At 34.0% G+C, this 14,906-nt stretch overlaps 1 protein-coding gene across 15 annotated transcripts in view; it reads left to right on the top strand.

The window, feature by feature from the left end:
- The window catches only part of LOC117989171 (perilipin-4-like), a 39,287-nt gene that overhangs the window by 20,387 nt on the left and 3,994 nt on the right, over positions 1-14,906 (top strand). Inside the window, exons 4-42 of one of the 15 annotated variants that reach the window (XM_069503527.1) lie at positions 741-833; positions 3,733-3,798; positions 4,503-4,589; positions 4,664-4,762; positions 4,836-4,934; positions 5,008-5,106; positions 5,180-5,278; positions 5,352-5,450; positions 5,524-5,622; positions 5,696-5,794; positions 5,868-5,966; positions 6,040-6,138; positions 6,212-6,310; positions 6,384-6,482; positions 6,556-6,654; positions 6,726-6,824; positions 6,898-6,996; positions 7,070-7,168; positions 7,242-7,340; positions 7,441-7,539; positions 7,607-7,705; positions 7,779-7,877; positions 7,951-8,049; positions 8,121-8,219; positions 9,062-9,160; positions 9,246-9,344; positions 9,508-9,594; positions 9,688-9,774; positions 10,317-10,394; positions 10,476-10,562; positions 10,915-11,013; positions 11,291-11,377; positions 11,456-11,554; positions 11,977-12,063; positions 12,143-12,229; positions 12,529-12,627; positions 13,085-13,162; positions 13,797-13,883; positions 14,541-14,648. In XM_069503527.1, coding sequence (XP_069359628.1) covers positions 741-833; positions 3,733-3,798; positions 4,503-4,589; positions 4,664-4,762; positions 4,836-4,934; positions 5,008-5,106; positions 5,180-5,278; positions 5,352-5,450; positions 5,524-5,622; positions 5,696-5,794; positions 5,868-5,966; positions 6,040-6,138; positions 6,212-6,310; positions 6,384-6,482; positions 6,556-6,654; positions 6,726-6,824; positions 6,898-6,996; positions 7,070-7,168; positions 7,242-7,340; positions 7,441-7,539; positions 7,607-7,705; positions 7,779-7,877; positions 7,951-8,049; positions 8,121-8,219; positions 9,062-9,160; positions 9,246-9,344; positions 9,508-9,594; positions 9,688-9,774; positions 10,317-10,394; positions 10,476-10,562; positions 10,915-11,013; positions 11,291-11,377; positions 11,456-11,554; positions 11,977-12,063; positions 12,143-12,229; positions 12,529-12,627; positions 13,085-13,162; positions 13,797-13,883; positions 14,541-14,648 — 3,693 coding nt within the window. The remainder of the gene's footprint in view (positions 1-740; positions 834-3,732; positions 3,799-4,502; positions 4,590-4,663; positions 4,763-4,835; positions 4,935-5,007; positions 5,107-5,179; positions 5,279-5,351; positions 5,451-5,523; positions 5,623-5,695; positions 5,795-5,867; positions 5,967-6,039; positions 6,139-6,211; positions 6,311-6,383; positions 6,483-6,555; positions 6,655-6,725; positions 6,825-6,897; positions 6,997-7,069; positions 7,169-7,241; positions 7,341-7,440; positions 7,540-7,606; positions 7,706-7,778; positions 7,878-7,950; positions 8,050-8,120; positions 8,220-9,061; positions 9,161-9,245; positions 9,345-9,507; positions 9,595-9,687; positions 9,775-10,316; positions 10,395-10,475; positions 10,563-10,914; positions 11,014-11,290; positions 11,378-11,455; positions 11,555-11,976; positions 12,064-12,142; positions 12,230-12,528; positions 12,628-13,084; positions 13,163-13,796; positions 13,884-14,540; positions 14,649-14,906) is intronic. The other 14 variants (XM_069503533.1, XM_069503530.1, XM_069503531.1 and 11 more) reach the window with 14 other exon arrangements.

Below are 14,906 nucleotides of genomic sequence, written 5' to 3' on the forward strand. Positions count from 1 at the left end.
GAATCTGTATAATCCTCCAAAGTGATACCATAATATTGGTATATATATTGCTATCTAATGAAAAATATTGATACCTATCTAATTTAGAAAAATTGCTCGATAAGAGCTTAGCGAGCTTTTTTAAAATAGGTATTGACAATTTTTTTCCAGTTTATCAGTCTAGGTACAGGTACCTAAATTCTGTCAAAAATGATCGGAATGAAATATTATAATAGCTTATACCCGGCATGCGTTTCAATGCCACACGCTCGCCACCTATAATACGATGATGTTACCATGCAAGAAACCTTTACGCAAGTGCCTACATCGACTGTACAAAGTTTCAACTCAATCGGATCCGTGCACTCATACATAACACACAAACGAATGAACACATTTTTGTAATATTAGATCTAGAAGTGAAGTAGAATTTGAAAGTAAAAAAATACATTTTGTGTTACGTAGACAGGTATTTTGCAAGAGATTCAACAATTAAAAATAAATAATAGCAAATATAATTTAATAATAAAGCATAATAGTGATGATCACAATAATTGTCAAAAATTACAAAACCTATAAATATAGGCAGGTAGGTACAGCTATATTAATAGACAGTTTTGAATAGAAAATAGTAACGTTTTTAATTCGAAGTAACTTTTACAAAGTGTTTGGGAATACTCAGTGCGTAGACCGCGTTCCGAAAGAAAAAAAATTGACAAGTGAATCTACCAAGTTTAATAGTTGTGTTGTGTTTCCATCAGCCGCCAACGCTAAAAACTCAGCAGTCGACGCCGTGGGCAAGGCTGCCGGTGAAGCCAAGGACGCTGCCAGCAAAGCTGTGGATAGTGCTAAAGGTAAGTCATCGAATTAAGTTGTTTTTCCTGTAGAACGTACAGAATTCAGAAAGGAGAGTGAAGAAGGAATCTCCGTGGAAATGACTAGTGAAGCACCAGTACGCGTTATTGTAAAAACATACGTAATTGCATAGCGGGAAACAGAGGCCAATACCGTACACCGGAAAATTCCGTACATCATGTTGTTTTCGGAAGAAAACCACGTACAGTCTGTGACTGTCGCATAATTTGTTTGTTTAGTCTGTACTATTACGTATTCTGATGGAGCCGCCAAATACTTGTGGCAAACAACTAACAGCAAGCGTGTGGACGGGTGTTTGCATATGCTTGCCAACGCTTTGGAGCGTTCCAATTTGCAGGCAAGCCATCTGTGGTGTTTGCCGATGCTTGCTGGATGTTGTTTGCCACAAGCGTGAAGCGTGTCCATGAGGTTTAATGAGGCCTCGCATTCTCGCAAGTTTTTTCGTCAGTCCGTGCCAAGGAATATATTACTTACTCTCTAACGAGGCCCGTGCAATGACAGTGGTGCTAGTAGAGCAAGATCCCCCTACCGCCAGACCTTCCTTGTTTTCTGACAAACAAAATGTGTGGGATAGAGTAGCGTTAGTACTTAGTGTGTACTATTAACGTACGCATATCTGCTAGCTTGTGCCGTGGGCCAATTTATGGGTATCAGCTAGGTACTGAAAGTACCTATTTAAAAAATTTACTTAGTCTGATTGCTGATTTCATGTATTGTTTTACAGAATCTTGTTAATAATTAATATTGAATACTGCCAGATACTTCCTGTCGGCGGTAATTTCCGCCAGACGCTAAGCTCGCAAAAAAACCATGGTTTATCTTACTGATAGTCTGAGTCGTAATTTTTATATTATAATACTCAGGAAATATACATTTAATTCAGCACTCAGACATTAAAAAAGTGAGTAAAGTTTTAACGTGCCTTTAGCGACTGATATCTTTAAATTAGCCGAGATAGATACAAGCTAGCAAATATCCGTAGGTACAGTACGCGGCAGAAAATAACGTATATCGACCTTTAGAATGACATTTCGGCTTTGTAGAGCGTTGTCTCTGTCACTCATAAGTCATAACCTATATGACGTTTTGTCGGTCTCTACGACAGAGACAGTGCTCTACAAATCTGCTATGTCCTTCTAAAGGTCGATGTACCTACACTACTTTCTGCCGCGTACTGTAGGTACATTAAAAGTACACTCTATCCCACACATTTTGTTTCTCAGAAAATAAGGAAGGTCTGGCGGCAGTGGGATCTTGGACCATAGCGGATGGCATGTGATTTTGCGCTCCTCGGTGTTAAGTAATTTCTACCACGAAAATGTAAGCCGTAAGTACGTATTATATACATGTTTTTTTGGTGTTATTAGTCTATTTCATTTTGTAAGTATATTAATAACTAGCTTATGCTCGCGACTTCGTCCGCGTGGACTACAAAATTTCAAAACCCTATTTCACCCCCTTAGGAGTTGAATTTTCAAAAATCCTTTCTTAGCGGATGCCTACGTCATAATTGCTATCTGCATGCCGAATTTAAGCCCGATCCGTCCAGTAGTTTGAGCTGTGCGTTGATAGACAGTCAGTCAGTCAGTGAGTCATTCAGTCAGTCAGTCAGTCAGTCAGTCACCTTTTCCTTTTATATATATAGATAATATCAGGGCTGATAATTACGTTTTCATTGTGCATGTTTTTGTGACCACAGGCAGTTAAAATTCAAAATTTCCTTTCGGGTTATTCCGTACAATGTACGACATTACCCTTATTTTACCCTATATTAATTAAGTAAGTATACAAATGTTCACCGCTGAACTTATCTTACTTATCTCTCTCAAAATGTGTTATTTTTCTGTACTCTCGCCCTTCCTCATTCGTACTGTTTTGTTTCAGGTGGCTCCTAGAAAGAAAATAATATGTACCTGGTCGCCACGAAAAGTGTAGTAATTTATGAATTTTAAAACTTAAATAAACGTTAAATCAATAAAAAATTATTATTTTATTTTACACACGCTGTATGCCTACAGCAATAAGACAAAACTACTAGTGACGTAGTCTAAACCGAACGGCATAGTAAGTTGCTAAGTGACCAAACTCTTTAAATAATATAGTGATTAAAAAAAATCTGAATGTAGTACTAAGAAGGGAAAATCTTGGTCAGATACCAGGAGTAAAGTTGAGAAGAAGAAAGTTTTGTGGTTCTTGTTCTTCGTCCGCGTGGAATACACAAATTGCAAACCCCTATTTTACGCCCTTAGGGGTTAAATTTTAAAAAATCCGGAAATTCTTAACGGATGTCAGATGTCTACAACATAATAGCTATCTGCAAGCCAAATTTCAGCCCGATCCGTCCAGTGGTTTGAGTTGTGCGTTGATAGATCAGTCTGCATCTCGAGCGCACCCCGATATCGAGGCGTGTAGGTATAGCTCGCGTTTCGTCCGTTTGTATGAAGTTGGAATACTGTATGATAATATTACCGTGCTTTAACGTTCGCATATTATATTTGCTAGCTTGGACCAAGCGCTACGGGGTTAGTCTATTATATTTAGAATACGTGACGTAATTTAGTACATCATCCGTATTGTTAGGTTCGAGGACTTTATTTTCTCAAAAAACAAAAGTTTACAAACAAGATCTTGAAGAAGAGAAGAGATTTGTTCGCTAAGATACTTACCTTATTTTTTTATTTTACGTTATCTTGATTTCTCTTTTTTTTATTTAAATTTATTTTGCACTAGCTTATGCTCGCGACCTCGTCCACGTGCCGTGCCAATGCCAAATTTCAGCCCGATCCATCCAGTAGTTTGAGCTGTGCGTTGATAAATCAGTCAGTCAGTCACCTTTTCCTTTTATATATTTAGATTCCTTTTATTTTATCTCCTTAGATAATATCGCAACAGCTGCAGCTAATTCGAAAAAGGCCGCCGAGTCAGCTATGAACACAACAAAAGGTAAGGTGTTTTCATTTTAATACCTAATCATCATAGTACCTCGGAGTAACATTTGCACGCAGTTCTTGTTCTTACTTGTTATGGTGCTAGTATAAAATGTATCTACACAAAATTTATTCGCAGTAGAAACAAAAATATATATCAGCTAACTAATTGCATGTTACTCTGTTTTAACTGGAAGGTACATTACGCGTCACGAAACTTGAAACAGTGTTATATAGATCTTTGTTAGAACAAAAATATAACACCTTAAAACCAACAATAATTGATCACTTCGATGCCAACAACTGTTTCAGCTTTCGTAACGAGAGCTATAGTTAGATAATTATATAATATTAATTATAAATAAATATAAATAATATTAATTCATCAATTCGCTACGACCGAAGAGATCACTCGCGGGACGAAAGGAATTCGATGCTTATCCTCGTATAAAGTATAATATAGGTACTTAGGTAGTAGGTACCAATCAAAGTAAAAAAAAGTAAAGTCCATTTTAGTTTTAACATCCTAGAAAACTTGTTTAAACGATAGCCTTTAATTTAATTTTCCTGGCGGCAATTTTTTTAATTTTTAGTATTTGTTGACTAGTAATTTTGTTTTTTGTTTTTTTATTATTTAACGATGTTTTCGGTATTATTTATTGGTTAATAGGGTATTAAACATTATAATGCTATATGTATTTATATTTCATATTGTATTAGATACAGCTCAAAGCACTGTAGAAACTGCACAAAATGCGGCTCAAAGTGCCTTAGGAACTGGAAAATCTTACGCTGCTAGTGCCAAAGGTATATTATAAATTTTTCGTGTTTAATAGTTACTTTACGAAATAGAATTTCAATATAATTTTCGTAAATTGTAGATGCTGTGTCAAGCACATTACAAGGTGCTGCAGATACTACGCAAAAAACTGCACAATCTGCCTTTGATACCGGAAAGTCATACGCTGTAGGCGCTAAAGGTAATTTTGTTTAATGCGGTGTAATTATGTTTATTTTACGCACTAGGTATTCAATATTTATTTCGTATTGTAGATACTGCATCAAGCACATTACAAGGTGCTGCAGATACTACGCAAAAAACTGCACAATCCGCTTTCGATACCGGAAAATCATACGCTGTAGGCGCTAAAGGTAATTTTGTTTAATGCCGTGTAATTATGTTTATTTTACGCACTAGGTATTCAATATTTATTTCGTATTGTAGATACTGCATCAAGCACATTACAAGGTGCTGCAGACACTACGCAAAAAACTGCACAATCTGCTTATGATACCGGAAAATCATACGCTGTAGGCGCTAAAGGTAATTTTGTTTTAGCCACTGTAATATTATTTACTTTACGCAATAGGTTTTCAATATTTATTTCGTATTGTAGATACTGCATCAAGCACATTACAAGGTGCTGTAGATACTTCGCAAAAAGCTGCACAATCCGCTTTTGATACCGGAAAATCATATGCTGTAGGCGCTAAAGGTAATTTTGTTTAATGCGGTGTAATTATGTTTATTTTACGCACTAGGTATTCAATATTTATTTCGTATTGTAGATACTGCATCAAGCACATTACAAGTTGCTGCAGATACTACGCAAAAAACTGCACAATCCGCTTTCGATACCGGAAAATCATACGCTGTAGGCGCTAAAGGTAATTTTGTTTAATGCCGTGTAATTATGTTTATTTTACGCACTAGGTTTTCAATATTTATTTCGTATTGTAGATACCGTATCAAGCACATTACAAGGTGCTGCAGATACTACGCAAAAAACTGCACAATCTGCTTTTGATACCGGAAAATCATACGCTGTAGGCGCTAAAGGTAATTTTGTTTAATGCCGTGTATTTATGTTTACTTTACGCACTAGTTTTTCAATATTTATTTCGTATTGTAGATACTGCATCAAGCACATTACAAGGTGCTGTAGATACTTCGCAAAAAACTGCACAATCCGCTTTTGATACCGGAAAATCATATGCTGTAGGCGCTAAAGGTAATTTTGTTTAATGCCGTGTAATTATGTTTACTTTACGCACTAGGTATTCAATATTTATTTCGTATTGTAGATACTGCATCAAGCACATTACAAGGTGCTGCAGACACTACGCAAAAAACTGCACAATCTGCTTATGATACCGGAAAATCATACGCTGTAGGCGCTAAAGGTAATTTTGTTTTAGCCACTGTAATATTATTTACTTTACGCAATAGGTTTTCAATATTTATTTCGTATTGTAGATACTGCATCAAGCACATTACAAGGTGCTGTAGATACTTCGCAAAAAACTGCACAATCCGCTTTTGATACCGGAAAATCATATGCTGTAGGCGCTAAAGGTAATTTTGTTTAATGCGGTGTAATTATGTTTATTTTACGCACTAGGTATTCAATATTTATTTCGTATTGTAGATACTGCATCAAGCACATTACAAGGTGCTGCAGATACTACGCAAAAAACTGCACAATCCGCTTTCGATACCGGAAAATCATACGCTGTAGGCGCTAAAGGTAATTTTGTTTAATGCCGTGTAATTATGTTTATTTTACGCACTAGGTTTTCAATATTTATTTCGTATTGTAGATACCGTATCAAGCACATTACAAGGTGCTGCAGATACTACGCAAAAAACTGCACAATCTGCTTTTGATACCGGAAAATCATACGCTGTAGGCGCTAAAGGTAATTTTGTTTAATGCCGTGTATTTATGTTTACTTTACGCACTAGTTTTTCAATATTTATTTCGTATTGTAGATACTGCATCAAGCACATTACAAGGTGCTGTAGATACTTCGCAAAAAACTGCACAATCCGCTTTTGATACCGGAAAATCATATGCTGTAGGCGCTAAAGGTAATTTTGTTTAATGCCGTGTAATTATGTTTACTTTACGCACTAGGTTTAATAATTATTTCGTATTGTAGATACCGTATCAAGCACATTACAAGGTGCTGCAGATACTACGCAAAAAACTGCACAATCTGCTTTTGATACCGGAAAGTCATACGCTGTAGGCGCTAAAGGTAATTTTGTTTAATGCCGTGTATTTATGTTTACTTTACGCACTAGGTTTTCAATATTTATTTCGTATTGTAGATACTGCATCAAGCACATTACAAGGTGCTGCAGATACTACGCAAAAAACTGCACAATCCGCTTTCGATACCGGAAAATCATACGCTGTAGGCGCTAAAGGTAATTTTGTTTAATGCCGTGTAATTATGTTTATTTTACGCACTAGGTATTCAATATTTATTTCGTATTGTAGATACTGCATCAAGCACATTACAAGGTGCTGCAGACACTACGCAAAAAACTGCACAATCTGCTTATGATACCGGAAAATCATACGCTGTAGGCGCTAAAGGTAATTTTGTTTTATCCACTGTAATATTATTTACTTTACGCACTAGGTTTTCAATATTTATTTCGTATTGTAGATACTGCATCAAGCACATTACAAGGTGCTGTAGATACTTCGCAAAAAACTGCACAATCCGCTTTTGATACCGGAAAATCATATGCTGTAGGCGCTAAAGGTAATTTTGTTTGATCGTCTATAATAATATTTACTCTACACACAAGTCTAATTATGTTTACTTTACGCACTAGGTTTTCAATGTTTATTTCGTATTGTAGATACCGTATCAAGCACATTACTAGGTGCTGCAGATACTACGCAAAAAACTGCACAATCTGCTTTTGATACCGGAAAATCATACGCTGTAGGCGCTAAAGGTAATTTTGTTTAATGCCGTGTATTTATGTTTACTTTACGGTTTTCAATGTTTATTTCGTATTGTAGATACTGCATCAAGCACGTTACAAAGTGCTGTAGATACTACGCAAAAAACTGCACAATCCGCTTTTGATACCGGAAAATCATACGCTGTAGGCGCTAAAGGTAATTTTGTTTAATGCCGTGTATTTATGTTTGCTTTACGCACTAGGTTTTCAATAATTATTTTGTATTGTAGATACCGTATCAAGCACATTACAAGGTGCTGCAGATACTACGCAAAAAACTGCACAATCTGCTTTTGATACTGGAAAGTCATACGCTGTAGGCGCTAAAGGTAATTTTGTTTCATGCCGTGTATTTATGTTTACTTTACGCACTAGGTTTTCAATGTTTATGTCGTATTGTAGATACTGCATCAAGCACGTTACAAAGTGCTGTAGATACTACGCAAAAAACTGCACAATCCGCTTTTGATACCGGAAAATCATACGCTGTGGGCGCTAAAGGTAATTTTGTTTAATGCCGTGTAATTATGTTTACTTTACGCACTAGGTTTAATAATTATTTCGTATTGTAGATACCGTATCAAGCACATTACAAGGTGCTGCAGATACTACGCAAAAAACTGCACAATCTGCTTTTGATACCGGAAAGTCATACGCTATAGGCGCTAAAGGTAATTATTTAGCATTTCGTACATATAAAGCAGTAAAATTAACATATTATTTTGTAAAAGTAATCAAATAATTCATTTTATCATACATAAAATAGCTACCCTATCTTGTAAGTATATATATAGGTACCTATATATTTATTTTATTTTATTTGTCATAGAACCGCCCACAGAATTACACACTTACAATTACTAAAAAGGTTTTTGAGTTTTATAGGTCTCGTACGGACAGTAACAACGAGCAGTAAAAAACAAGTCGTACATTAGAATAACCTAACCTGAACATGAAAAATATACCTAAGCTACAAAATACAAAATGAATACTAAGAGAATATTATAATGAAATGAATACTAAGTTAAATTATGTATAATATATTTATACTTACAACTAGGGCCTGACATAATAATTATCCTACTGTCCAATCAAGTGATTTAAGTAGCTTGAGTTTAAATTTGGGCAATTTATCACAAAAGATCGAAGGCCTTGTCCTTGACTAAAAATTCCTTGTATGTTTTACAAAACCTTGGTATTAACGAATGATGGCCTAGATTGGTTCTGCTGAATCAGTGAGTGAACAAAGGAATAGGATACCGCGGTATACGGGAGGGAACTTTGAAAGATATTTGGCTCAACAGTTCCGAGTTATCCATGGTTCCGTTTAAAAGTTTGTGGAAAAATACCATGTCATAAACTTTGCGTCTATCCGATACTTAATGAATTTAGTTTGAAGAGTTTTAGCCGAGACATAATGGAATCCTACATACACTTACTATATACTAACTTAGAAAACAGAACATTTATATTATATATTTTTACTATATTAATTTATTATTATTCACTGTAGATACTGTGGCAGATACTATTCAAAATACGGTAGATACTACTAAACAAACTGCTGAATCAGCTCTCGAAACCGGCAAATCTTACGCTACAAGTGCAAAAGGTAATAAATATTCTAATTACCTATTTAGAAAATATTGCATATTCGCAACTAAACAATAATATTTATGTAAATTAATTTGTAATAGATACAGTTGCAAGTGCTGCTAATAATACAGTAGAAGGATCTAAGAATATTGCCAATTCAGCCGCCGAAACAACTACAACATACATGGAAAGTGCTAAAGGTAGATTAAGTTGAAACAAATGTGAGCTTTTTATGTCGTGTGAACTGATTTTGAAGAATCTGAGAAGTTTATTTTATTTTGTTTATTGAAGTTTGTTTTATTGTATTTTGTTTGTTTTGTTGACTAATATTTGTTTGTTTTTATTTTACACCGTTTTATTTAGATTTAGCACAAAATACATTACAATCAGCATTGGATTGTGCGTTTTCTGCTTACGATCTTGGAAAGTCATATCTTGGTAGTGCTAAAGGTAGTTTAGTTTTTATTTTTGCTTCCTTACGTGCATATTTTATTGAGCGTTATTTCTTGATTATTAGTTATTTATATTATCTATCATTTGTAGACACTGTCGCAAGTACCTTAGATAGTACAAAAAAGGCTGCAGAAAGTACTGTAGAAACGGGAAAATCTTACATGGATTCCGCTAAAGGTAAATTGCCCCTGTTAGTTATTTGTAATTATACATGGCTCCTTAATGTAGATACCACAAAAACGGCTGCTTCGTCAGCATTTGAGACAGCCAAAGCCTATGTAGACACTGCTAAAGGTAAAGATACTAGACAGTTACATTTTGTTAACTGTTAAAAGAATTTAATAAGTATATATAAAAGATTTTAATAAGTATGAAATGGTACCTACTAATAAAAATAATTCTTCAAGCAGCGAGAGATTCTTTGGTTTGTTACATATTACCGTAGAATAATAAATGGGATTCCAACATCAATGCATATTACAATATTTCATTTTTAAATGTCAGCTCTTATCAATTTCATAACAATTAAAAGAAACATTCGCAGTATTAAGTAGTATTAAGACCATGTTTTACTACACTTCTATGTAGAATTTGTTTTTTTTAAATAGGTTAAACCAAAGTTAACATATTTTGTCAATTCTGTTTTTGTCTAAATACACATTTTCATGAATTGCGTAGTTTACACCTATTTCATTCATTTATATTTTTATTATTTGTAGATTCAGTAGCTAGCACTGTACATTCAACAGTAGACACCACTAGAAACGTAGCCTCATCCGCCGTTGAGACTGTAAAAGGTACAACAATAGCTTCTCTGTTAAATAAAATACTTTTATTTGCTCATTCGCTTACGTGAATAATTTTGTTTACCATCATAGATACAGCAGCGAGTACTTTAGATGCAACCAAAAATGTTGCAGCATCAGTTGTAGACAAAAGTTCTTCATTAATAGGAAGTGCTAAAGGTATACTTTATTTATTACTAGCTGATGCCCGCGACTTCGTCCGCGTGGAATTAGGATTTTTAAAATCCCGTGGGAATCCTTTAGGTTTCTGGGATAAAAAGTAGCTTATGTCACTCTCCATGTCTTTATTTATACCCATGCAAAAAATCAAGTCAATCCGTTGCACCGTTGCGACGTGATTGAAGGAAAAACCAACAAACCACCAAACAAACACACTTTTGCATTTATAATAAGATCATAATTGCGAACTTGTTATGCTATTTTAATATGAATTTCATTTGTATTTCGTATGTTGACCTCTCTATCAATATGATTACGAGCTTTATAGTTCATTTTACTGTAATGCTTGTAGATACACTAGCGAACACAGTACACGCAACTGTAGATACCACTAAGAATGTAGCAGCATCTGCCGTTGATAAAGGGTCATCAATAGTAGGAGCTGCTAAAGGTATACAAAAAATTTACTTCCTTAAATAACAAATGTTCAAAATGATCTAGCTTTGAAGAACTTTCATAATTGTTTCTCTTTTTTGTGGAAGTAAAACAGGTTATTACGCGTTCAAATTTCAAAACATTTTAATATTGATTTACATTCAAAGTATTTTCTCTTTCTACTATGCCAATACTATTCTATTATATGAGATTGAGAGAATCTTTTGAATTGTTATGAATAATGGTAATTAGATTTTTGTACCAACCTTACTTATTATTGCTTCAATTTGTAGAGACAGTAGTAAGCACAGTAGATACAGCCAAAAACGCAGCCGCTTCCGCAGTTGATAAGGGTGTTGCGATTGTTGGTAGTGCTAAAGGTAAAACTGAAATACCTCATTAAACTTTAGTCTACAAATTGAATAGCAGCAGTCATGTAACTAAAAATGTATTTTTAGAAACCGTAGCAAACACAGTGTCATCTACAGTAGATACAACTAAAAATGTAGCAGCATCTGCCGCAGACAAAGGTGCTTCTCTAGTAGAAACAGCTAAAGGTATAATAGAATTTTGCGCTTTATGCATTATAACTTTTAAATGCTAACCCAAGGTTGCAACCAAGGAGCCAACCAAGAATCATTAATTTTCTCTGTTCTCAACGACTTTCACTTTGTTTTGACGACTAGTTTTTGTTCATTATCTTCATTTTCCATATGAGTGAATTAAAAGAATTAATAAGTATAAATAATGAGTGAATCAAAGGAAGTAATAATTATAAATAATCTTTATTATCAGACATTAGATATATCCATATCTAAAATAATAATTTTAGATTCGTGTGTTAGTAAAATCATGACTAAGATAGAATTAAGCTAAGAAGCTTTCATTTCGCTAGTAAAATTAAAATCATTTACTACATCTTCAGCAATTGACTTAGAAGGATATGCATCATTATTTTCATAAACATTTTATTTTGTAGGCACAGTAGCAAGCACGATAGATACAACAAAAAATGTAGCATCATCAGCAGTAGATAAAGGCTATTCGTTAGTGGGCACCGCTAAAGGTATATAATATACTATTTCATATCAAAAATGAGATAGTGTTTACACTTACCACTTTTTAACTTATTCACTCGCTTGTAGATACACTATCCAGCACTGTAGATACGACAAAAAATGTAGCTGCTACCGCTGCGGATAAAGGGGCATCACTTTTTGGAGCTGCTAGAGGTAAACTAAATTACTTATTGTGTGTTTTTGAAGCTCTTTCTGATTTTTATTCAAAATCGATGCGAAGATTTACCCGACATATTTTAAAAGCACTGTAGTTATAATAAGTACGTGCTATTTTTTTTTGTTTTGGTTCGGAAAAGTTCTGAAGCGGTTGTTTTCCATCTAACCATTTGCAAAATCATATTAGTTCTGCGAACTAATTTTGATAATTTTACTATAAATTACCTATGTTATTTTTTTTACAATTATTACAATCCATTTATTATTTATTTGACGTGCACATTTTGATATTTTAGATACGGTATCAAGTTCAGCACAAAGTACAGTAGACACAACCAAGAATGTAGTTGGCTCTGTATACGATAAGAGTGCTTCCGTAGTGTTAGGCGCTAAAGGTACAGTTGTAGTTTGTTTGTGTTCTTTTTGATTCAAAGACAAGCTTTTCTTAGCTAAGTATTTAAAGTTTTGTTACATTTTTAATTAATGATTTGTAATTCAATGCGTACCTTTAAAATGTTTGGGGTTTAATTTGTTCCAAATGACTCTTACATCACAGCTTTAAATAAATACATTGAATTACAGGTTATCGAATATAGCTGCTGTCTGCATGTTTAGATTTTAGGCTACCCTCATATTTTTAAATAGTCTCATAAGGCCCCGATACACAATATTGTTTAGTTTTATTACGGCTAGGTACCGCCTCATAAAAGGTTGATACAATGGATTTTATCGTGAAGTTGTAGTACGTAACTACTTGCATTATTTTGTCTGGGTCTTATGACATTAGAGCATTTTGGTTGCATGCGGTTATCTAATTTTCCTCTTTCTATTCTTCTTTACGATTTCTTCTAGATACAATAACGTCTTCGGTTGAGGGGTCCGCTGAGAATGCCGCAGATAATACTAAAAGCTTTATTGGTAGTGCAAAAGGTGAAATTATTTCTTTTTTTGTTTAACTTTTACTTTTTTCAATTTCTATTATTTTTCTTATTTTTTTAAACATGTGTTCTACCCACAGAAATTTGAGTGCAATATTTTTTAAATAAAAAGGATTTAGGTAGGTATTAAAAAAATTCTTGGGAACTGTTTGGTTTTCCTAGAAGAATAGTAGTATGATTTCACGCACTGTAACAAATTTCGTCAAAATCGGTTAAATGGATGGGCCGTGAAAAAGTAACAGAAGGACACACATTGGCACCGATTCCTTTGTCTTACTCTAAACTAAATTTAGAGTATCTGCATCCTTTTCTTTTTAACAATGCTAAAAAAGGAACGGAACATGACTTTCACATTTAAAGACTCTAAATTTTAGTGCACAATACAAATTTAAACAGTAGGTTCGCGAGTGCGTGCTAAAATCACGGGTTTTACCATCTAAAAATTAAATTTAGAAATGTCAAACTGCTTCTGTCCTTTTCATATTACAATAGTAAGAAGAGGGTGCGAATACTCTAAAATTAGGTTGTGCTTAGAATCGGTGCCACTGTACCTATTAAATAAATATTGGTATAGATAGTATGGATATTTTGAGATAGGTTTTTAATTGAAATTGTGGAATTTTTAGATCTTATAAAAAACAAAATGGATGGTACAAAAGATTATGCTCAGTCTACGGTAAATAATTTAAACGAAACAGCTGAAGGATCAATCGGTAATAAATAATTAGGAACATTGTCTTGCAAGTGTGTTCAACTGATCAGTGTGAAAACGCTTCTAAAATAATAATAAGTTATTTGAAAATTCATTTGTAATTATTAAAAAAAACTGCGTGTGTATATCAATTTAGGAATAATTAATAACATAAGTACCTACAATAAAATTATATTCACCTATGATATTCACCTATTCATAGTTCATACTGATAAGTGATAACTTAACTAATAAGAAAAATTATGAAGCTTATTAAAATGAAACTATTATATTATAACGAATCAAATATTATGCAATCAAGTATGCAATAAATACGTTTTGGCAAAGTCAGCGCATTTGACTGTTCGCAAATAAAGCTGAGCGCGCATGTTGTTTTACAAAAACTGCTATCAAAAGAGATTGTATGAGCGGTTTTTATTAAGCATCAACTCATTTGGCATAAATTAAAATATTACATAATTATATTTATTAACATTAATAAAAATATAATATTCACTTATTCATATTTTTGAGAATTAAATTTAGAATTAAATGTGGGTCTAATGGGGTGTGATCGATCCGATAGACCGTAGTTTTCTAACCTATATAAATTATATTTCGTTTATTACTTTTTAAATATATTTAAAAAAAAATTTGAAAGTTATAGTTTCTTCCACAGATTCTATAGCCGCGACAGTAGACACGACGAAGAAGACTACCGAAGCTGCCGCAGAAGAGGCTAAGAGGGTTGCTGAGGCAGCCAAGGATGAGGCTAAGAGGGTTGCTAGTAAGTACAATAAATTTTTGTTTTAGGTTCAGTTGCATGACTGGTAGTTAAAGTTACGTTACGGGAACCGTCTTTGACAAAAATTGCAGCTCGAGAAGTTCCAGCGAAAAACAAAAAGGTAGGTAGTTTGATACTGCACATGACAGCTCGAACTTCATCTCTCACAGCGCCGCAGTCCCGTCCTGACCACGATTCATGCAACTTGGTCGAAATATCGATAATTCAAAATCATGATGTCTGTCATAATCAGGTTACCTA

This window comes from Maniola hyperantus, chromosome 15 (genome assembly GCF_902806685.2).
Source record: "Maniola hyperantus chromosome 15, iAphHyp1.2, whole genome shotgun sequence".
NCBI lineage: Eukaryota > Metazoa > Arthropoda > Insecta > Lepidoptera > Nymphalidae > Maniola > Maniola hyperantus.